We start from the raw sequence: 23,595 nt of genomic DNA, 5'->3' as shown, positions 1-23,595 counted from the left end.
TTACCTATTTTTTGTTATATTTTTGTTAAATCATATCAAGAGAAGGGAAAAATTATAAAAAATGTGCCAGATATGCGAGTTCCTGTATAATATGGAAAAGTTGCCAACCCTAGATAATTCGTATCCTACGTTAAGCTGTCATGTTCATGACTCATATAGCCTAGTGTTTAGAATTGACGTAAAATTCCAAAGAAGAAATAAAATATAACAGATGTTCTCGACGACATGTGCAAGTGCCTTCGTAAATCAAGTGAATACCAGGAAAAGAAAATTCGACGTAGACTACTAACTGAGGTTCGGATTTATGTGCACTAACGTAAGTAACGTGAAAATATGCACCAAAAATTAGAAAAAATACATATATACATACTCTAAATAAAATAGTATGCGCTTAAGAAACAGCATATTCATTTCACATTCCCGATTCTCTTGTCAACAGTGTTTACTGTATGCAATGTCCACAGTACATTACAAGAAGTTTTTCAAGGTGTTCTGGTTTTCAAGATACTCTTTTGTCTCTTAAAATAAGTTAACAAAGCAGAAAATGACCTTTCAACATCAACTGATGTAATAGGATAATTTTTGTACAATGTCACAAATTGTTCGCATTCAACTGGGAAAGATTGCCTGATCCTATATTTGTACTGGTTAACTGACTCGGTCTTTGATTTGAGCTAAGGATCTTACAAAACTTCTTTTTAAGTTTCGTCTGAGCCAAGAATTAAGTAACTTTGTAGAGGGATGCACGTTGGGCTTCCAAACGGTATTTCAAGAAGTGTCAAGAAATGTACATGAATGAATTTAATGCCATGATTTTAGGATAGAATATTCCCATTAAGCAGCGATTAGGAAAAATATTTTCTTAGTTGATGTTCAATATACACTAAACTACCGATTCAAGAAACTAGCCATATTAAAATGATGCATAACTTCAAATATATGCATAAATACCCTTAGAATATGCACTAAGCTTCAAAATATGCATCTCCACATGCGCATATGCATTTTTAAATAAAATATTCGGTATTCGGATTAATAGTACTTACCCAGGCATTTTTAATTTTTCTTACAATATCCTTGGCTTCATCATCAGTGGGGTGATTGCACAAAATAGAGCATCCATATGGAAAAGGGTTGTAGATACCTGCAAAGGGCCTCAGAGTATATGGTGCTGGCCTGGTAAGATCAGGAAACTCAATTTTCTTGGGCTACGGAATAAAGAAATAACGATTATTAAAAGATAGATGTGATACATACGATTCATCACTAAAAAATTTAAGTGAGAAAATATGCTGAAATCTTTTCTGGTATGTTTTGCATCATAGGTTATAGATATCTAAAATGTGCTCTACCCTCATATTGAAATTAAAATACTTAATACTACTTTTAATAAACATAAAAGTTAGAGTATAACTGCATTCATTCTTTAATTGAGTAAAACATTTTCTTCAAATAAATATTTGTCTCAAACTAATGCAGCGATAGAAGAAGGTCTGTAGACGAGACAAGAATCTAGATAATATGTCCCTTCACAGTACCTTCTGATTTTACACTATCTTGTATAAGCACGTTTCCTAAGCCGTGTCAACTCTATTTGTGTGCTAGCCATGTTCAAGATTTATTTTAAACAGTTTAAAAGTTTCCTCACTTTGGCCACTTCATGATACAAAATGGAAAATGAAGATTTTGTAGCAATTGGTTCTCTTTCTCTCCTAGAGTTGGAATTGCCGAAAACGGTGAAGCACGTGGTCACACATTTTTAATGTGTTTATATGCCGAGCTTCATCTTCTTATAAGAGTTCGTGAAATACTATTTATTTTTACGTAAATTTTAGTCCTCCTTTCCACGCTTAGGGTATGCATTCAAAAATAACGTGATAAAAACCCGGCCCGAGCTAACTGAGAAATGATTATCTGATGCCAACTGCTAAATTGGACACTATTTAGAAAGTGATCAACTATGCTTAAATACACAATATCAGATGAAAGTGCATATGGGGATAAGTTATAGAGGCTTGAATTGAAGTTTAGCATGAAAGTCAATAAGAAACATACAGGGTATCCCAGAATTCTATCCCTAATTACAAACATTCATAAGGCATAAAATATGACACATAGACAAATACTTTTTATCTTGAATTGCATGTAAAATATTCAAGTTTTTGTGCACACAATTAATAAATTTCTGCGTGCGATCCTTGCGTTGCTCGAAGAATATCCAGGCGATATTCCAATTCCACCCATATGTTGGTCAACATTACATAACGTTATCACTTACTGTCATGACTTCAGTAATTCTGCGCCGTAATGTTGCGACGTCGTTCACTGGTGTTTGGTAAACCTGATCCTTGACATAACCCCAAAGGAAGAAATCCAGTGGTGGTAAGTTCAGTGATCGCGTAGGCTAGTTTATGGGACCATCACGCTCGATCCATCTTCCCGGAAATAATGTATCCAAATAGGCACCAACATCTAACTCCCAATGAGGTGGTGCACCGTCTTGTTGGAAAATTAAGTCCGGAATGTCCTGAATCTGTGACACAACAAATAACTGTAACGTATCAAGATAGGTATTGGCTGTGATCGTCTTTTCACTGAAACAACGTCCTATGATTTTATTGTGCATAAGACTGCACCACACGTTCAGCTTAGGGCTGCCTCTGACGGTCTCAAACAAAGCGTGAGGATTTTCGATTCTAGGATAACCAGATCCTATCATTGTGACGGTTTACAACACCGTTCAAATGGAATGTGGCCTCATATGAGAAAAGAACACGTTTCAGGTAATCAACGTCTTCCTCGATCTCAGACAGCACGGCAACAACAAAGTCATAACGAGCATTGCAATCTGATGCTTGTAGGGACCGCACGATCTGGACTTAGAACGCACAGAAAAGAAGATATTTGTGTAGAAACTAATGCACTTTTATGTTAGGAATCTGCACCTCACGCGAGGCTCTACGAACTGACTTCTTGGGACTTCTCACGAAAGCGTCTCTCACTGTTTGAATTGTCTGTGCAGTAGGAGCAGAGAGATCACTGTTCAAGGGAGATCACTGGCCCTGCTTGTTTCCTTAAACTTAGCATATTACATCTTGATGCCCTGATGGTGGTTGTCTATGGCATGTCGTCTGGAATTGTCTCGGGACTGTTTTTAGTGACTGTGTTTCGTGATAACAGAGGACACATTGGACTTTCTTCTGGTTTGAGTACATATTTTAACAAATGGTGTCCGATTCCGCTGTTGTTATGTCACTGGGTCCTGTATCAAACAAGATAACAGTAAGTATGTACACAAAACTTTAATGTGTTACATTCAATTCAAGACAAAAAGTATTTGTCTATGTGTCATATTTTATGTCTTATGAATGTTCGTAATTAGGGAAAGAATTCTGGGACACCTGATACTTTGATGCTGCCTTAATTGGTCAGCAACAATTACAGTGCAGCTAAGCAGTTTAGACATACGTAAGAAATACCTGAGAGAATATGAGCATTATCATAAACTCTTTAACACAACCAGGGCTGGATTAACCCATCTGGAGGCCCGGAGCTAGAAAAAATATGTGGCCCTTGCTGACTTCACCTAATACATTTCAGTGAAAGCATAGTAGGGATGTTAACAGAATATGTTTCATATTTTTTTTATCATATTTTATGATGATGATTGTATCTTTATGATTCTTTTTAGATAGCCAGTTGAGATTTTGATCAGAGTGGAGGCCCCTGTCCACCTGGAGGTCCGGGGATATAGCCCCCGAAGACCCCCCCCTTAATCCGCCCCTGGGCATAACGTCTCATTTGACATCTGGTGAATGAGTATAGGATTCAATATCGAAAATATTAACGACAGTTGATTACATTGTATTGGCAACGTCTTTCTTTTGTAAACGAAGTCAAATTAGTAGTATACAGTCCCGAACCAGGAAAATCCACAGCTGAAGATGAGATTTCCAGCATGTTCTATTGTAAATTCAGAGATATTATGGAGGATGTACTTACTGAACTAGTATGTGAATGGTGTTTCCTTGATGAAAATACCAAACCGACTTAATCTTTCAGTAACTGTTTTTACTCCCAAAATATCTCAACCCTCCTTGTAAGTCATTTTTCCCAATATATTTTCTTAATATTAGTGTCAAAATTATTGGCCACTGTTTAGCAAAACGTAACATGTCTGACTATATGGAGTGGTTAATAGGTAAATATCAATATGCAGCGATTAAAAACAAAAATATTTATCAGATCTTATTAATGAAAAGGGACTATACTGATTGTTATTCTTAGTTTAAACTTCTAAAATGTCTTTGAGAACATGGAACATACTTATTTGTGGAAAGTGATGCATCAATTTGGGTTTTCTGGTAAATTTATTTCGTTTGTAACATGTCTATATAAACGTGCTACCACAAAACTGAATATTAATGGGCATTTGACACTATCCATTCTCGTCTGAAGTAGTGTTCTACAAAGTTGTCCGCTAAGCATGCAGTTATTTGCGCTAGCTCTCACTTTCTTATTACATTTGATAAATAAAAATATTGATGGATTGAATGTAATGGAACCCTAAACAAAAATATGTTCTTTTATGCTGACCATGTTACAGTATTCCTCTCTTCCAAGGAGGATTTTGATAACATGCTTGAAATTATTCATACCTATGAAGAAACGTTACGTGCTATTTTAAATCTACATAAACAACAAATCTACCATCAATTTGATACTGCAGCATTTAATAACCTTAACGTATTATAAGAAACAAAAGTTAAAATATTTGGTATTTACTTTATGCAAACTATGATACTACAGTATTACATATAATTATGAGTTTCTGGTGAATAAAACCAGACAGCTCGGCTTTTTGCATTGCAGTAGATTTCTTTGTTCATTTGCCCGCGTTCAGCCTCTCAATATGCACCTCTTAAGTAAATTGTGGTATTTAACTAATATAATAAAGAATTACCCACTCTTCTTTGTAAAATGTTCCAACGTGGGTGTACAATTGGTTTCTCTTTTAAAAAATGTTTTTTGACTTCGTTATAATGATATACGCTTACCAATGAACTAGGAGATATGAACATAGTAAATATTTAAAGAAAAGCGCATAGTTTGTATACCAGACGAATATTATTCGTACTTTCTGCTACAGAACATAATCCCACTAAGAATCTTATTATGTATTACATGACAGATGCATCCCTTCCTGTAGCATTACATAATATTCTACAATGTTGTTACTATCTTCGCTCTGTAATTTCCTTTTATGTCTTTACTCAAAAAATCACAAATCCCTATACTCTAACCAGTAGGTCTAAAAGGTAATATTAAATTCATATGAATCCTAAAAGAGCAGCACAAAAAGATCCTAGTTGTGATTGGAAAGTGTGGAAAAATATCAACATTAAATATCTTCTTACATAAGTCTATATGGTATTCAGATATTCATAATACAATTGAGACAAAATAAAAGGAACACAAACATGATTTTACTCACGATCTTAAATAAATTTATTGTGGTCAGGATGACTAACTACATATGACGGAGTTACACATATATGGTTTAAGTTGCAATATTTCACACGTCTATGCTATCCGTTTTATCCATTATGCAAACATAATTATGTTATGTGGTATATAGCACAGATGCTGACATCTTATCCATAGAGTTGGGGGCCACTCCTGTATTTTACAGAATATTTAAAACATAATTATGAAGTACTAACTAATGACTTGAGATTCAAAAGATTTGCCCACTTTTATTAAACAACTTACACATGTAAAATGTAATCTCAAACTCGGTCCATGCAATATGACAAAACACAATGTCGAAGGTTAGTAATGCAATTATGTATTACACCTAACTGCTTAACCACGTAGTGGAGTGAAAGTACATTGCACTCCAAATCCAGAAGTCGTAAGTTCGTATGCCACCAGGAGTACATAGTGTACAATGGTTCGAGAATACTTCCCCTGCAATATATTTATTATCATGTAACAAATGCAGAGAGTGTTCCTATATTAATACCTAATATGAGAGTGTTAACTTTTCAACTATGTCATTTCATGTCAGGCATTTCATGAATTATAATCTACAGGGTCTTAATTTATTATCTAGCCAAAATTCACTAATGAAATCCTCATACCTAAATAATAAAAAAAAAGTCCATATCAACATAGGGGGAAAACGCGTTGCTTCAAAGTTACTAGATGCCGAAATTGAGAAAATTGTAACTTTGAAGCTGCCTAGCTCGAAAACTATGAGAGATATCAAAGGCGGTTAAAGAAATATTAGAAGAACTAGCACACCCTCTTTCTAAATACCAATGTTTCAGAATTGAGTTGTACCGGCGCAAATAATTTTAGAGAGAGAGAGGTGGAAGAGCGGAACCTATACCGCAGCTCCCTCTATAAAATCCGTTGCGCCGAAACGTCCCAACTTTGAAACATAGTTATTTAGATAAATGGTGTATTAGTTCCTCTAATATTTCTTTAACCGCCTTTGATATCTCTCATACTTTTCGAGCTAGGCAGCTTCAAAGTTACAATTTTTCCGATTTCGGCATCTAGTAAGTTTGAAACAACGAGTTTTTCACCCTTTGTTCATATAGACTTTATTTATTGTTTATATATGAGGATTTCACCAGTGAATTTTGGCTACATAATAAATGAACACCCTGTACATTATAAAATTGAAAGTCATGTTTCTGATTCTTAATCTCTTGAACCACCCGACCGATCTCGATCAACTTTCATCATTTCACTTTGACGGTGCAACGTAGAGGAGCGGTAGGGAGGTATACTTTAAAAAGAATGAAAATGAAGGAGACTGTCTTTGTGACATAATAACTCTTGAAACATCCGACCACTCTCAATAAAATTTTCAACATGGATGAGTTTTGGACCTGGAATGGCTTTTATTATATCACTTTGACGGTCCAACAAAGGGAAGGGGAAGATATTCAAAAATGATCGAAAAATGACCGACAACAGAAAGCGCTTCTATAATAGTAAACAGTGATTAACTATCGGAACATATTATTAATTTTTCTTATTTTAACCCAGCGAAGCGGGTAATTGACAGGGATGGAAAAAGAACCGCTCTGTTTATTTCAGAAGCGGTTCTGAACCGGTTCAGGAACCGAGAACCCATGATAAAGTTAGGGCCGGTTCCAAAACCGATTCTATTGTTTTGTTGAATTTAAGAACCGCTCTGAGAACCGGTTCTACTGTTCTGTTAACTTTAGGAACCGTCCCCAGAATCGGTTCCATTAGTTTCTGAACTTCAAGAGCCGCTTCCAGAAGCGGTTCAACATATTTCCTATATGTAAGAATTGCTCTCAAAATCGGCTCTGTGTTTTGACAATGGTTAAGGAACCGGTTCAAGCACCTATTTGGTTTATTACGAAGTGGTTGTGGAGCCGGTTCCGGAATATGAAGAAAAGATCAGAACGGCTCTGAAATGTGAAGAAACTATAGTGACCGGTTCTTGTGTTAATATTTTATGTAAGGTAAAAGTGGACCTGGTTTTTAAATGTAAGAAAAATCTAGACGCAGTTCTAATGCTCTTTTTGAGAAATCAAAAGAAGAAAGGATCGGCGTTTGTACCAGATCTAAAAAACGAAACAAAAGACCGATGTTTTTACGATGCAATCGCGCTTTCCAACAAAAAGACTAAATGACGTGTTACGTTCTGTAGTCTACAGGATCTAATCGCTCCCCAAGTTTTTCTGTTACTTTTATTGGCGGTGAATGATATTTTCTTCATGTGCAACCAAACAGGTTGACCAATTGACCGCACATATTTTTCAAACATGCTTGTCGTAAGAGGTAATCAAAGTCAATGCTACCTTGCGTTGCTTTTTCAACCAGACCATGTTTCCTCTGTAGGCAATGATGGAGTGATTTATTTATTTATTTATTTATTCCATTATTTAGTTTCTTAATTATTCTCTAACTCGACTATACAGCCTAAGTCCAGTTATACAAGGCGTATATTTCACGTTTACATACAAATAAATATATGATATATTTGTGTGCACTAGGATAATAGATTAGTGGAAAATAGATGAAATAACAAACTAATATTAGATTCACAATACTATCGAAAAAGAAAAGTACAGTAATTTGAGAAAGGTAAATTTGTGATAAAGCTCAAATATAAGACCATGTCGAGATAATACATGAGTGTATAGTACAAGAAGAAAAAAAGAATGAGAGAACTAAAGAAGGAATTGATTTTCAGATGCATATCAACGTAACACAAATTACATTTAGTGGAATATGAAAAATAAGCGCTAGCACTCAATAACTGTATACATATCGAAATCTAGTATCAGTATCACTGGGCTCATATTCTTTTTCGATATATACTTCACAAATATGTAAGAACCGCTGTCAGTACCGGCTTGTCGTTTTCCTATCATATTAGAAACGGTTCGTGAACCGATTTTTGAACAACAACTGAAACTCAGAACCTCTCCCAGAACCGGTTCGACCTTTTTCCTAACAACTCAGAACCGGTCTCAGAACCTTTTCTTCATTTTCTTGATATCTCAGAACCGGTTCAAGAACCACTCCTCTCTGCGCTTAATATTTCATAACCGGTTCGAAAACCACTTCCTGAAAAAAAAAAAGAACATAATTGTTCCTGAACAACAGCCACAACCCAGAACTGGTTCAGGAACCAGAACAGAGCGTTTTCACAACAACCGGTTCATTTTCCATCCCTAGTAATTTGACGCTAGTTATTTCTAACTACGAAGTTGAAACAAATATAATTTCACAAGAAAAGTGGTTTGGGTAAATAATCTATTAATCAAATGTTCACATGTTCAAACCTGTAAGAAATTAGTTTCGTTTCGCTCACGCATACCAAATTCTGTTTTCTCATTGACTTCAAATGTTAAACATCAAACCCTCATTAATTCACTGCCCGTATGCACTTCCACGTGAAATTTTATTTAAACTTGGTTGATCTCTAAGTTGTGTTCAAGTTTGGTCAAATTCCCAGTTGGCACCAGCTGTAAGTACTAAGTATGTTCAAAAAATCATGTCAAACGACTCACCCGTTTTCACTATCATTGTTAGACAACCTTAATTTTTGAAAATGATAAGCCATATGCTCTCATTTTATTTTTAAATAAAATTTTTATATACCAAGTTTCACTTCGCTAACCTAAGAGGCTAATGAGACTCTATTTTTTTTTTTGCATACCTTTGAAACTACCCCCCCCCCCTCTGATTTACATGTTAATGAGTGGAACGATAAAAAAAACCGACTGAAACCAAATGCTAAATGCACTATATTAAAAAATAATTTGAAACCGTTCATCCGTTTTGCTGTGATGATGAGACATATAACATCCATGTCATTCTTAAGTATAAAAAGAAAGTTATAGAAATTGCCCTCCAACACTTACTTTAGAAGCAGAGTTTCTTAAAACACTTGGGCACGTGCCTACTCTTTTTTAATAAGGAATTTATAGGCAAAATTTAATCTGCTGACGTGAGATACTCTACTTTTAGCACACATTTTGAACTCCTTCTCCTTCCTTAGGATACAAATTTTAATGAAAGTGATGTGACCAACCCAGTTCGAGGAAGGTGTTAAATATGTACAAAAGTTCATTTCAAACAATTCAATCATTTTACTTTTGAGAGAGAAAATATCATAATCATTAGAAAATTCGAGATTTCATAGGATTTATACGTTTCACGATCCCTACATACCAAAAAGGTGATTTTCTGATGTCTGTTCGTCCGTCCGCCCCTAAGTCCCGACGTAAATACGTTCATTCGCCTAGAAGCCATATCGTTCAACGTATCCGTACCAAATTTTAAATTTATAGTATTTATAAGATTCCCTTAGAGGCGTTCCTCGAATTTTCTTCCTACCTCGAAAATTAAGGATAGTTTACTGAAGGGTAAAAATTCAAAATTGTGATTCAAATTGTGTCTTAATTTTCATATTTCAATATTACATTAACAGCCCTATATTGTGGTATAAGTCATTTCCAACGCAAATTTCTAACAGACTGTCCAAATGTTTTGCTCTAAAGGTTGTGGAGAACTGTATGTTGCTCTGCTAGGGAAAATCATAGTCGGAGCAACAATGAGACAACTTGTCCCACAGATCGCTAGGGATCTTGGCTTTGACAAGAAACTAGTGAAGAAATGGATTTAGCGATATGAAGAAAGTGGTCAATTGTTTACGTTTCACGAGGGAACCTATCCAAGTGTAACTCTGACTTCGAGTCGAGATTATTGCCGTTGGATACTTTGTCCCAAAAGAACATAACACGAAAAGGGATACATCCTCGATCTCAACCGTTGTGGAGATATAAACGTGAAAAGTTAGAAATTGAGCTCCATATTATACATTACAAAGTCAGATTCCGTGTCAGATTTTTCGGAAACGGTCGGGTAAGGAAACTCAGCGAATACATATCAAATTAATGTGGACATTTTGAATGAAAAATTTGTCCACGGGGCACTCGCAGGGTCCCAAGCGGGGCCCAACTCAAAATTTGCAAAATTGAACCGGGGATCAAGTAGCATATTGTATGAAAGCTATTGTCAAATAAAAGAAGTTAGAACAAATCTTAACTCTCTACAACAACTGTGCAAACGGGTAACTGGTGAAAATGTCAATACAACTTAGATCAGAAAATCTATGGCCATCTAAGTTGCGAAAACAACAAAACAGAAAAACACGTTTAAAAGTGCAAGGTATTGAAGTATAGCAAATTGCTCTTTCACAGAGTCGCACAACAGACCTTATCCAAGTATAAGTGTGATTTCGAATGACCAATGGACCGTACAATGACCATGGCCATTGGATTTCGTGTCCTAGAAGAGAAAGGATACATTGTCAATCGCAACCATCGTGGAGGGTGAGAAGGTCAAAAGGCAACGGTATATGCTTCGCGAATCGGGACCCCAAATTCAGAGACTGCATCGTGAAATTTCTATCGGGGGATTTGCTGAACGAGAAACATGACGGTGAAGACGAAAAGGAGTGACCTTAAAACTGTAAGACAACTTGGAGATGAGTGAGGTTGGAATAATGGTGCAGAAATAAAATATATCGGAGAGTGCTTTTCTAGGGCTATAGAGAATGGTCAAGAATAGTATTTCGTTAAAATATAAATTTGGAAATCAGTTTGATAATTGTAAACTCGGGAAAGAAAATGATAACCAAGTGAGGTGGGAGACGAGCCAAAAAATAGTGAACGTACCAGAAGGTAGTGTTTCATAGAATATTGGCACACAAAATACTCTGTGACGATACAATATTGATTTTCAGCAATATGCAATTTATTGGAAGAATGTGTGGAAGAAATATAAGTAAACAACACTATGTCCAAAGAAAATAGATATACAACTTCGCATATACGTGTTGGTATATTTACAGAATGTTACTTCAATAAAGAAAACATATATTGCGCTAGACAAAATGAAAACAAATATCGTAAAATTCACTGAAAACAGACCCGTTGCCTTTTGAACTTCTCACCCTTCACGACGGTTGCTATTGACAATGTATCCTTTCTCTTCTAGGAAACGAAATCCAATGGTCATGGTCATTCTATGGTCCAGTGGTCATTCGAAATCACACTTATACTTGGATAAGGTCCGTTATGCGACTCTGTGAAAGAGCAATTTGCTATACTTAAATACACTTGCACTTTTAAAGTGTTTTTCTGGTTTGTTATTGTCTCAACTTAACGGATTTAGAAGAGTGGTCATAGATTTTCTGAGGTTGTATTGACATTTTCACCAGTTGCCCGTTTGCACAGGGTTATCGTAGAGAGTTTTGTTCTGTCTTCTTTTATTTAACAATAGCTTTCATACAATATGCTACTTGATCCCCGGTTCAATTTGTAAATTTTGAGTTGGACCCCGCTTGGGACCCTGCGGGTGCTCCGGGGACACAAATTTTTCATTCAAAAGGTGTTGGGCTCCACACATCAATTTGATATATATTCGCTGAGTTTCCTTACCCGACTGTTTCCGAAAAATTTGACACTGAATCTGACTTTGTAATGTATAGTATGGAGTTCAATTTCTAACTTTTCACGCTTATATCTCTGCAACGGTTGAGATCGAGGATGTATCCCTTTTCGTGTTATGTTCTTTTCGGACAAGGTATTCAATGGCCATAGTGTCGATTCGAAGTCAGAGTTACACTTGGATAGGTTCCCTCGTCAGCCAAGATATAATAATAATAATAATAATAATAATAATAATAATAATAATAATAATAATAATAATAATAATAATAATAATAATAATAATAATATATTACTACTATTATTATTATTATTAGTAGTAGTAGTAGTATCCCAAATTTATATTTATTTCCAGCAAGACTTTCGCATGCCCTCCTATTGCAGTGTTATTTTTCGTAAATGATCATTACAAAATTGTCAAGGTAAATTTTAAAAGGTCATTATAAGTGGTGCTTTATTAATTCACAGTTTATTTCTGCTAGAAGTTTGCGCCTCCTTACTCGTTCTTCACGTCTCTCCAGGAGGAAGCTCCGCGCCCCCTGGTAAGGAAACACTGCTTTCCACAGAAGCATCAGACAGTCTGTTAGCAATTTGCATTGTGACTCATATCAGTAAACTACTACTGTGCATGCACCAGTGAATTTCCTTGAAAGATCACAAATAATTCTGATAATTTATATAGTATTTATAAACAAAGATGTAATAGAACCTTTATCAATAACGTATATCATTCGTCAAAGTAACGAATACCGTAAACAAATATTTCAATATGCATATTACATCAAGTAAAAGTCTTAAACTTCAAACAATTCAAAATGCATTTTATTCTGTAACAAGAGGTGCTACTCAAATTGCATTTTCTACAATAGCAAGCTGTCGTTGTAGTCGAGTGGTCTAAGGCGTTTGCCTGTAGATCACAAAGCACTGTTAAAGGTTAGTTCCGAGTCCCACTAAAGTACATTTTTACCTGTTCTCGAAGTTTCTGTTTGTGTTCCTATCGGATTCGATTAAATAGAATTTCGAAAAGAGACCAAAATAGGTATATCTGTAGAAAGCGTAAGTAGCATTTGATATAGTTTAACTCATTTATTGACTATGTCCGTAGTTTTGTGATAAGGATCCGCCTATGATTTTATTATTATTATTATTATTATGGCGGAAGCTTCATAACGAGGAACTACATAGTTTATACGGTTTACCCAACATTGTTAGGGTCGTCAAGTCTAGGAGGCTTAGGTGGGCAGGTCATGTAGCTAGAATGGAAGAAAGTAGAAACGCTTTCAAAGTCTTGACTGGTAGACCCATAGGAAAACGACCATTAGGAAGACCTAGGCGCAGATGGGAGGACAATATTAAGATGGATCTCGCAGAGATAGGAATACAAAGTAGAAACTGGATGCAATTAGCTAAGGATAGAAGTCAGTGGAGAGCTTTTGTGAACGCGGCACTGAACCTCCGGGTTCCATAGGCCATAGAGTTAGTTAGTTTTTTAGTTTAGTTATTATTATTATTATTATTATTATTAGTAGTAGTAGTAGTAGTAGTAGTAGTAGTAGTAGTAGTAGTAGTAGTAGTAGTAGTAATTAAAGTACGAAGTTCAAAATGATGCGATGCAGACTTTACGTAAACTAAATTATAATTTATTTACAAATTTGCACTAGCCCAATATACACTTGCGAGATTTTGATTTGGGAAATGAAGTTTATACAACATTGAATAATAAAAATATTACAATAAAATACTGTATATTAGTAAAAATTACTGATTAAGTAATTGGACTTAAACATGCCTTTCCAGTAAGTTTTATATAGAGGGGACTCACTTTAAAGTGCAATCCCAAAAAGTATTCGAGTTTTAATCCGACTAGAAATCGATAACTTACACGATAATATTTACTTAATTAATATTATAATTCTTTATACTTTTATTATCATGATCCTTAAGTTAAGATTTTGCCATTTCAAACTGTAGAACGAGAAACATATGTAACATTCTATTTGTTGAGAAACTATTTCAAACAATGATGATTTCAAGGGTCATCTGAGGGAGAATTTGAGACCCTCTTGAGTTAAGAAATTACCCCTTCTGGGTCACATTTTTCGATCATGCTCAATATAGACAACCAGTATTTTAGCAGTACTCCCTCCCTTGTATATTGACAATCCCCGGGGGAGGATCCTCTGAAATCACAATTTATTATAAATAGTTTTTCGTTACAAATCAGAGGATAATAATGAAATATTGAACATACTTAATATTTTGTTTTCAGCTTTGGATTTTAAATTTGCAATTGATATAATATAATGTTCCATTCTAATCGAATTAGAAAGAAAAGAATTTGCTAAAAAGTTATTCAAAGAAATGTTCTCAATCCGGATGAAAATAGGATCACAATAAAGAAATAACTTCCTTCTAGGTTTGAACACATAAACATCTGATTGCCAGATTGTTGACCTAAACCGCTCGACCATTTCGTATGCAATCACAAATATTCTTTTGACTTTTGTGTAAAGTAGTTTACTGCTCTACACTAGCTTTTTTATTCCGATACGACTATGAGTTTTGCAGTGAATGTTTGGAAGTTACAGCTCTTGCAATGTATAAAAGTATTTTTCGAATAAATCACATTCGATTTTATATCCTAACTAGCAGCGTTCACCCCGCTTCGCTGCGGTCACCCCGGAACGCAATAAACGTTGTTACTTAGATAATTTTTACTTTTTCGCTTTCAAGTGATATGGTAAAAACCATAGAAGATTGCAGTAAATGTTAACATTATATCGCCTGTCATTTATGTTAACCCGCCCCGCTTCGCTGCGGTCACCCCGGAACGCAATAAACTTTGTTACTTAGATAATTTTTACTTTTTCGCTTTCAAGTGATATGATAAAAACCATAGTAGATTGCAGTAAATGTTAACATTATATCGCCTGTCATTTATGTTAACCCGCCGAGTGACACGGTCATGCGGGTTGCATATAAATACGTTTATTTTTATACCTATGATGAACTAACAAAGGATTTGTACGTTATGGACACTTGAATGGTCAATTATCTCAAGACACTGGTAATTAAAAATTAAAGTGATATGATAAAAACCATCTAGGGTCCAAATCCTAATAACCCCCCAAAAATGAAAGAAATTGGTTCAGCCGTATTAGCGTGATGAGCTAACAAAGGATTTGTGCGTTCTCTTTTATATAATAGATGATTTATATAAAACAGCTAGAATCCGTGAAATGATTGGGGTTAGAGTGATCGTAAATGTTTTTCATAGTTAGGAGTCTGAATATGCAAACCCGCTTAACGTGGGGATTTACTTTCTTGAAATGTGGTAGAAGTCAGTTAAAAATGGAGGAAATTGGTACATTTCTGAAGGGTCAATTGGTAGTGCGTAGATTTAAAAATAACGCACTCTACAGGGTGGCTTGTCTTATGCAAAGATATGAGCGAGAATCATTGTTGAACTCGTGAACTTTTCTCGTCTAGTATCGTTTTGTAAATTTATGCACTTATTTTTACTTAACGTTTCACTACCACTGGAACATGTGTGTCCCACGATACATTCTCAGAGGACCCGTGGTAATTTACCGCATGTTATTGCTATGAACCGATGTTCCACTGGTAACGAGAAGCCTGCTAATGGTTTACAGAATTCTTATGAACATTAGCAAATAGACAGCAGTGGAAGTGAACGTGGTGATAATGGAATAAATGAAAGTGAAGAACAAGGTGCTAGGGATAAAGCAGTGATTGCATGTACTGTCATTTGGGAAAGGATGCCGAAATGTAACATATTTGTAATCATAAATACGACCCAACTGCTTTTCTGACAATATACGTATCATAATTGAAAATACAAGATGATCATTCATGCCACTACCACTGGGACATATAGGTCCCACGTAAAAATATCAGTGGGACACATATGTCCCACTCTTCCCACGTCGAAAACCGAAACGGCGGAAATTTTTTTTTGTACGTTTGAAAACAACTTAAAGTAACCATATATTAATGTTTCTCACTCCGGAAAAAAATGGTAGTGAAAGGGTTAATTTCATCAAGAAGTTAAAGGAATTCTTCTGTATTACGAGAGGTCCACGAAAAATGATACATCATTTAAACTATAGTTATTATTAAAGTATATTATAAATGACTTGTATATCTTTAAACATTAAAAAAAGTTCGTATTTGTGTTCAAAGAATCACTTTATCAATATTCAGTTTTTATATTATGAATTATACCCAATAAAACCATGTTTGAGATTTAAGACTTGGTTGAACTAGTGTTGGAAACAAGACAAGAGAATAGAGAAATTTCTTGTCTCAAATCGAGAAAGAGACGAAAATTGTCATATTTCTCGCCTCGTTTTGAGTTTTAAACTACTTCTAGTCTCGACTCTTGTTGTCAAATACAAAAAATCAATTCTGGAACAGAAGCGAACACTTGTTCATTTTAGTTAGTTACCAAAGTTTTGACATAAACACTAATCTTGTCTGTCACAAATAAGTTCCTTATCATTAAAGGTGGAAACAAGTTTTTAATTTTTTTTTTTTTTTTTACAGTTGTAGACGGAAAATCAAGAAATAAAGATAAAAGAGCTGGTTGCACTGGAATTGCAAACTGATTGAGATTAAAATTGATATTGGATCCTATATAAAAAAATATTACCACCTTTCCTCTGTAGGTGTGTTTACTTTATCTTTCACTGACATAATAGATCATTGTTTAAAGAAAAAAATATACATAACGAGATTATATTTGTAGTGTTTAGGTCTTTCTGAGTGCGAATGCTCTTTCCCTTTCCTTCGTTGTTGATGATGGAGTAGTATACTTAAAATTGTGGCTTTTAAGATTTCTTCTTTCTGGAGAAAGGGCGGGGGAATGATGCCATTGTACGGGGCGGAAAATTGTCTAGGGCAGGCCCTGTTCGTATCACGATTCCTTTTATCACATCTTTCTACCAGCAACATGATAAGTAATTTCTGGTTTGTAATAATCTTTTCGGTTATTACTGCCTATTGTTTATACGTAGTTGTGTATGCGCGTAAGACTTACGTAGAAATAGAGATAACAGTTTGAAAATATGAAAATTAAAATACGCCTATCAAAATCAGAACTTCAACATTATTATCAAAAGTATTTTTTTCGATAATAGACCTAACACATTTATCTTTTTCGCTTCCTTCGCGCCCTCCAGGTTGAGGAACTCCATCTTGAAGTATCTATCTACATACCTAAAAGCTGGAGGATATAATAAATAAACTGCGTTGTAAAAAGAAAAGAAAAGAATAAGAGGTTTGTCCACAATGTTATGTATAATTTACTACATAGCACATCTCTTTAACACGTTAGAAGTCCACATTTTTGTTAAGCTAGTCCTATCTCAAATAGGCAAGTTGATTAATTACGTATTCTATTTCTTTTCAAAATATTCTATGACAATCAGGATTGGTTGGTTTAAATCAAAGTGGTTCAAAATAAGTTAAAAAATGAATTCGTTCAAACCAAAATAAATAAATAAACAAATTTAAGAGCAAAAATGCCACAAATGGTGCGAACTTGTATCTCAAACCTTCTAGAAGATGTTTCTCACCCATTACAAACTCAGGAAACACGAATGCGAATACTATATTAAAATCAAAAATATTTTCTGGATATTTATGTATGTGAATGGTTCAGAGCCAAAGTGAGCTCAAATTATTCATTCCTTAATTCACTTCTTTTCTTGATATGCAAATTGAATTAAGATGTATTTCTGACTCGTTGAACTACCTAGGACTAAATTAGACATTTACTCTGTAGTATTTTGGAATTGCCCATTTTTTTTAATAACGTGTAAACTCTCTGTAGTTACTTCTCTTGTGCAATTCTGTATTTTTATTTTTATTTATTTATTTGTCCTTCTAAAGTGAGTTTTAAAATATTCAGAAGTATGGAAGACAGTACACCACATTTCTATCAGGTATCCTCCGTGGATAAGTCGATAGGCTCGTCGCCTTTGTAATCACGGGTCCAACGTTTGAGTCCAGATAGAAGATCATTTGTGTCGGGCGGAAACCGAGTAATGGTTCATATCCCTCTTTAAGCTTAGGGGGTTGTCAGTTTTTTTTTTTCAGATAGAAAAAAGGAAGATCTTACAATTTTTAGTTTTATTAACTGTATGGGGACGTAGCACGTAAAACAGTATATTTTATTTCGCAGTCGGAGATCATGTGTCTCGGATTCCAAGCTAAGCCGCACGTTCTCGTCTCATATAACCATGGTGCTTAAAGAGACAATACACTCAAATCCAAACAGCTAGGTACACTCATGTCCAAAATGCTTGTCGCATATCTATAACTGTCTTCTTGTAAGAATATAATTTCATCCTGATTTTGCAGGGTACTTTTAATGCTGATACTTGTGTATAATCAGGAAATGTATATTTGTGATAAATTTCATAGGAAACAATTATAAATACGAAAATTGTAAGAAGTAAAACAAAATGTTACTAAATGAACAAAAAAGTTTTATTTTCGTTTTCTTGTTCTTATTTACTGCTCTTTTGACATGAAATTTGCCACATACATGCCTTTGCCAATTATACACATACTAACATTACAAGAAATACCGGACGAATTCGTTATCAAATTATATTCCTAAAACAATATATTTATAGACATGCGACAATAATTTTGGACATGATTGTACATTACACAAATCATTGTTATGTTTTAACTGTCCTTTAACCCTTTCCGGTACCCGGTTTTTTGGGCTATTTTTTAGACTTTCAGTCAAGCAGCTACTGCATCGTCACTATTTACCCTAGGGTCATGGTTCATACCTCATTCTCTTCAGAATGAAGCTGGCTTTCAAACGATACTACTTGCATGCTCATACCATATACCAGGAGCGGGAAAAATGATGTCAAAGGGAAAATTTTGGAGGGAAATTTTTTCTCGCACTTTGGGACCCTCTGGAGCGGCCCTGTTTGAACGTAGCCATCTAAAAAAAATCTGATAAATAGTACTTGGTATACTGAATGTGTGTGCCAAATTTCAAGTTTCTATCTCGAATACCAAGGGCGGGAGAAATTTTATCAGGAATTCCCACCATGTCCCAAATTACCGTAAAACACCATGATCTCAGGTAAAAAATTTCCTGAGACATCCCTAATCACCCTAGGGTCATGTTTCGCCCATCATTCTCTTCAGCTTAGAACTGCCTTTCAGGCGGTATTACTCACGTGTCTCCATCATGTATCTAAGGCGGGAAAATGAGGAAAAACGGGATTTTTTCGGTCTAAATATCCTTTTTTCAACTTTTAGCCCCCCTGGACCCCTCTGTTTTAACGCAGAGATCTAAAAAAAATCTGGTAAATACTACTCGGTGGGCTGAATGTTTATGCACAATTCCAATTTTCCAGGTGCAAAAGTAAGCCCGCCAAAAAAAATATATACCGACAATGTCCCATATTCCCGTATACAGAGGGAAATTTTTAAACATTTCCTGAGACATCCCTAATTACCCTAGGGTCATGTTTCGCTCATCATTCTCTTCAGAATAGAACTGCCTTTCAGGCGGTACTATCCACTTGTCCCCATCATATATCTAAGGCGGGAAAATCCTGTGAAAGGGACTTTTTGGTAAAAATTCCCCTTTTTCAACGTTTAGCCCCTCTGTACCCCCTGTTTTAACGCAGAAATCTGAAAAAAAATCTGGTAGATACTACTCGGCGGACTGAATGTTTGTGCACAATTTTAAATCTCCTATGTGCAAAAATAAGCCCGCAAAAAATAATACCGAAAATGTCCAAAATTCCCCTATAGAGAAGTATATAATATTTTGGTAAAAATTCCCTGACACTTCCCTAATTACCCTAGGGCCATGTGTCGCACATCATTCTCTTCAGAATAGAACTGCCTTTCAGGCGGTACCATTCACTTGTCTCCATCATGTATCTAAGGCTGGAAAATGAGGAGAAACGGGATTTTGGGGTAAAAATATCCCTTGTTTCAACTTTTTGACCCTCTGGATCCCCTCCTGTTTTAACGCAGAAATCTGAAAAAAAAATCTGGTAAATACTACTCTGTGGGCTGCATGTTTGTGCAAAATTTCAATCTTCTACATGTAAAAATAAGCCCGCCAAAAATACTTTATATAACCCCCCCCAAAAAAGTATTACACGAAAATATAAATTTTAGACTTATGACGTCATCACCTCCTATGTCTCGACGCAGGAAGGTGTGAAACCATACGTAATGTCTTCTACAATGTCTCTGGACTTGAAAAACAAAAAAACCCGGACGAAAAAGCTCAAATAGGAGAGTTATAACGCAATGTACCATGAAACACCCCGTATGGTACAAATTGTACCATGGGATCCCCAAAGGGTTAATGAAAATTGCATTTCTTAACAATTCCACATTCTTTATATACGTTCAAAAACACTTGTAGTATGCTTTTGTTAGTTTACTGTACCTTCTGTTCTTCAGAGCAGTATATCACAATCGATCGGAACTGTAATATAATGGAGACAATATTGACAGATGCTAAAACTAAATTATTCTTAATCATAAGACAGGGATGACGGCTTGATAACAGGTAAAAATGCAACATATTATGTGTTCTTTTTTTCTCTCTCTCTCTCTGAACACTTAACTTGTAAGATACATCGCTGGGTTGTGTTCTTAACAGTGTGTGAGAAATGAGAATTTTTTTAAAAAAAAATCGCACTAACAAAAAAAAGGATAAAATATTTTAAAAATGATCATTATTGTGATTTTTTATTTATTAAAAAAAGAAACAGGAGAAATCGTTTTACGGAGAAAATAAAATTACATATGATGCAGAAAAACGCCAAACTTACAAGAAAAAGTAATATCTGGCAGCTCAGTTTACGCTGTAGGTCCCGTTCTTCATAACCGGTTGTTGTGTAAAGACCAAACAATCTTTTTATATCCATATGTAATCTAAATAAGTAAACCAAATCTATTTAAACCAGAAAAAACTATTTAAAAAGAAAAAAACAAACAATGTGGTTTTTGCTAACTTCGCTAAAAAGTTAAATTACAGAACACACTAAATACCCTTTACATATCCATGTTAAGAGGTTATTCAAAATTATGATTTAATACTATTTGTACTATTACTTCATTATTAAATTGTCATTATTATTATTATTATTATTATTATTATTATTATTATTATTATTATTATTATTATTATTATTATTATTATTATAAAGTAAGGACATATCCCATGTTTGCATTATAAAATTTTGATGACTATTAGTTACTCATCACATATACTATAGGCAAGGTGACCACCTTTACTTTCAAAAACGGGACGCATACGAATCGGCGACAGGGGCGGGATGACTTCTACATTGCATTTTGGGACTCAGCAGTGTTTTCAATTTACAAAATACACAAGTAAGAATGATAACACAGCGTTTTTAACTTAAGTACTACCCAACAATACTTTTAACTACTTCAACACTCAGAATTCCCACTCAATTCCCACTTGAACCACAGAATACTCAATTCTCATTTGAATATGCATAAGTTCTAGGCACGGCTGAACCTTCTCAATGAGTGTTGGTACGGAAGAGTGTAGAATTAGCATTGACCATTTATATTTTGAATAATAATTACGGGACGCCTGGGTCATGTTTGCTTAAAAACGGGACATTTAGGCGTCCCGTTTGACAATCAGAAAAAAAACGGGACAACGCTTGAAAATAAGGGACTATCCCGGCTAAAACGGGACGTCTGGTCACCTTGACTATAGGCAGACAAGAAAATTATATGATCACTCTCTTCATCCATCGTTGGCTTCCACCAGATTTATCGCAAGGTTTTGTTGTTAAATTCAGACTTTTGTACAAGGGAGTGCAATAAAAATTTAAGGGGGGCGCTGTTCTACATTGCAACAGAGCAGCAGGAATCTGTCGCAACAACACTCGCGACATGTCATTGTCTGATCGGCTGCAATAACTACATATTGTCATTTCCCCCTAATTAACGTTGTAAAGTGTTTGCGTGCGTCTGTATCTAATTTGCAAGTTGTTATTTAACTTCGCCTTTATATGAGAACGTGGTTTGTTAATTAGAACAATTAGGTTAAGGGAAAAAAAGAAACTAATTTTCTTTTTAAAAAAAAAAACTAAAATCTTTGCTTTCAAGCCTTATTTCCGAAAAAAAATACAGAAAAACATATATATATCAATGCATGTGTATAAATATTCTAGGACGGGTGCATCTATATTTTAGAGGGTGCTCAGCCCCCCCTAGAGCATGCCTGAATTCAACACAGTCGCTGGCCAATACCATTTTGCTATTCATCGCCATTATTTTCAATTAAGTAGTTCTAATTTATTTATATATTTTTTTAAATATTGAACATTTGTTTAATACTTCGTTGAACGCCCCGGTTACACGATTAATTGTAAATAAATATTTGTGGAAAAGTGCAACAAGTCACACAAGTGCAGTATGTGCAATGGAAAACGGAATTTAATCTTACTTTTTTCGGTCTCTTTACTTTCCTCCTTTCGCTTTCCTGTAATCCTGTTCTGCTGAACGCAACCATTTTACGAAACTATTATATTAGCAAAAGAAACAACATTTAACACTTGCAAATGCATACGTTCTTTAACAAAAAATGAATTATTTGTGTGTAGTTTACTTTCCCGGCGATAGATGTCTCACATTGTTGTTTGTTACCATGGCACCGGAGAAGCAATTCGCGAACACTTCTTATCACACGTTAACACGAATGAGCGTGAAATACTAATAGCGTGCGGCAGTAGAGTGGATGATATTGATCAAACATGCTTTTAAAGAGTTCGTATAATGCTAGTAATAGCACATGCAATATACTAGCAATGCATTTACTATTGGAAAACTCTTATTTCAGCGCGATGAATTCATTAACAAATTCCTCAACACATGCGAAATTCTTTCTAGGGTTCTATATAGTTTCAGAATGAACATTTGATTAGAGGGGAAAACAACGTTGTAAATAAGCGTGCTTCCAATATGTCTCCAAACTCTAATTTGCTGAAAGTAGTGTTGTGTAAAAAAAAAAAAAAATAAAAAAATAAAAATAAAAATAAAAAAAATAAATAAATTTCTGTGAAGTTTTTTTAAATAAAGAACACCGTTTTTTCCTGTTTTTTTCAAATGCTTTTTTCTGGCAACTATTATTTATTGATTTATGTTGCAGATTATTGAAATAATCAACAATTGAAATCATTTTTGTCGTTTTCCTACATTTTCAGTTAGTGACTTATTGCTCAAAAACCATTTATTCGATTGATACGGTTAAGGTCTTGTTTTTTAAAAAATGGATGTGGCTATTTTTTGGTGTAAGTTGTATTGCAGTGTTGCCAACGGGTGGGAAATTGTTGAGGGAAATGTAGGGGTGAAAATTTACCAAAAAAATCCCTAACCGAATTTCAAAATTTTTGTATCTAGCAACACTGCTGTCATATGGGTTCAAGTCACCTAAAAAAAATATTTGGTATGTTAACAAGGTACAGTGAAATCCTGAAGTCGCTGGCTTCCATTCAAAGAGGGAAAGAAAAAATTCTCTGTC

At 34.9% G+C, this 23,595-nt stretch overlaps 1 protein-coding gene across 1 annotated transcript in view; it reads right to left on the bottom strand.

The window, feature by feature from the left end:
- Positions 1–22,715, bottom strand: part of LOC145694796 (uncharacterized) — a 72,291-nt gene extending 49,576 nt beyond the window's left edge. Inside the window, exons 1-2 of the mRNA XM_081771443.1 lie at positions 22,522–22,715; positions 1,047–1,208 (exon numbers count right to left, since the gene is read on the bottom strand). Coding sequence (XP_081627569.1) covers positions 1,047–1,208; positions 22,522–22,587 — 228 coding nt within the window. The 5' untranslated portion in view covers positions 22,588–22,715. The remainder of the gene's footprint in view (positions 1–1,046; positions 1,209–22,521) is intronic.
- Between the last annotated feature and the right edge of the window lie 880 nt (positions 22,716–23,595).

The sequence above is a fragment of the Thermobia domestica genome, chromosome 9, assembly GCF_964235325.1.
Source record: "Thermobia domestica chromosome 9, izTheDome1.hap1.1, whole genome shotgun sequence".
NCBI classification, from domain to species: domain Eukaryota; kingdom Metazoa; phylum Arthropoda; class Insecta; order Zygentoma; family Lepismatidae; genus Thermobia; species Thermobia domestica.
This window is presented reverse-complemented; position numbering and strand designations above follow the sequence as displayed.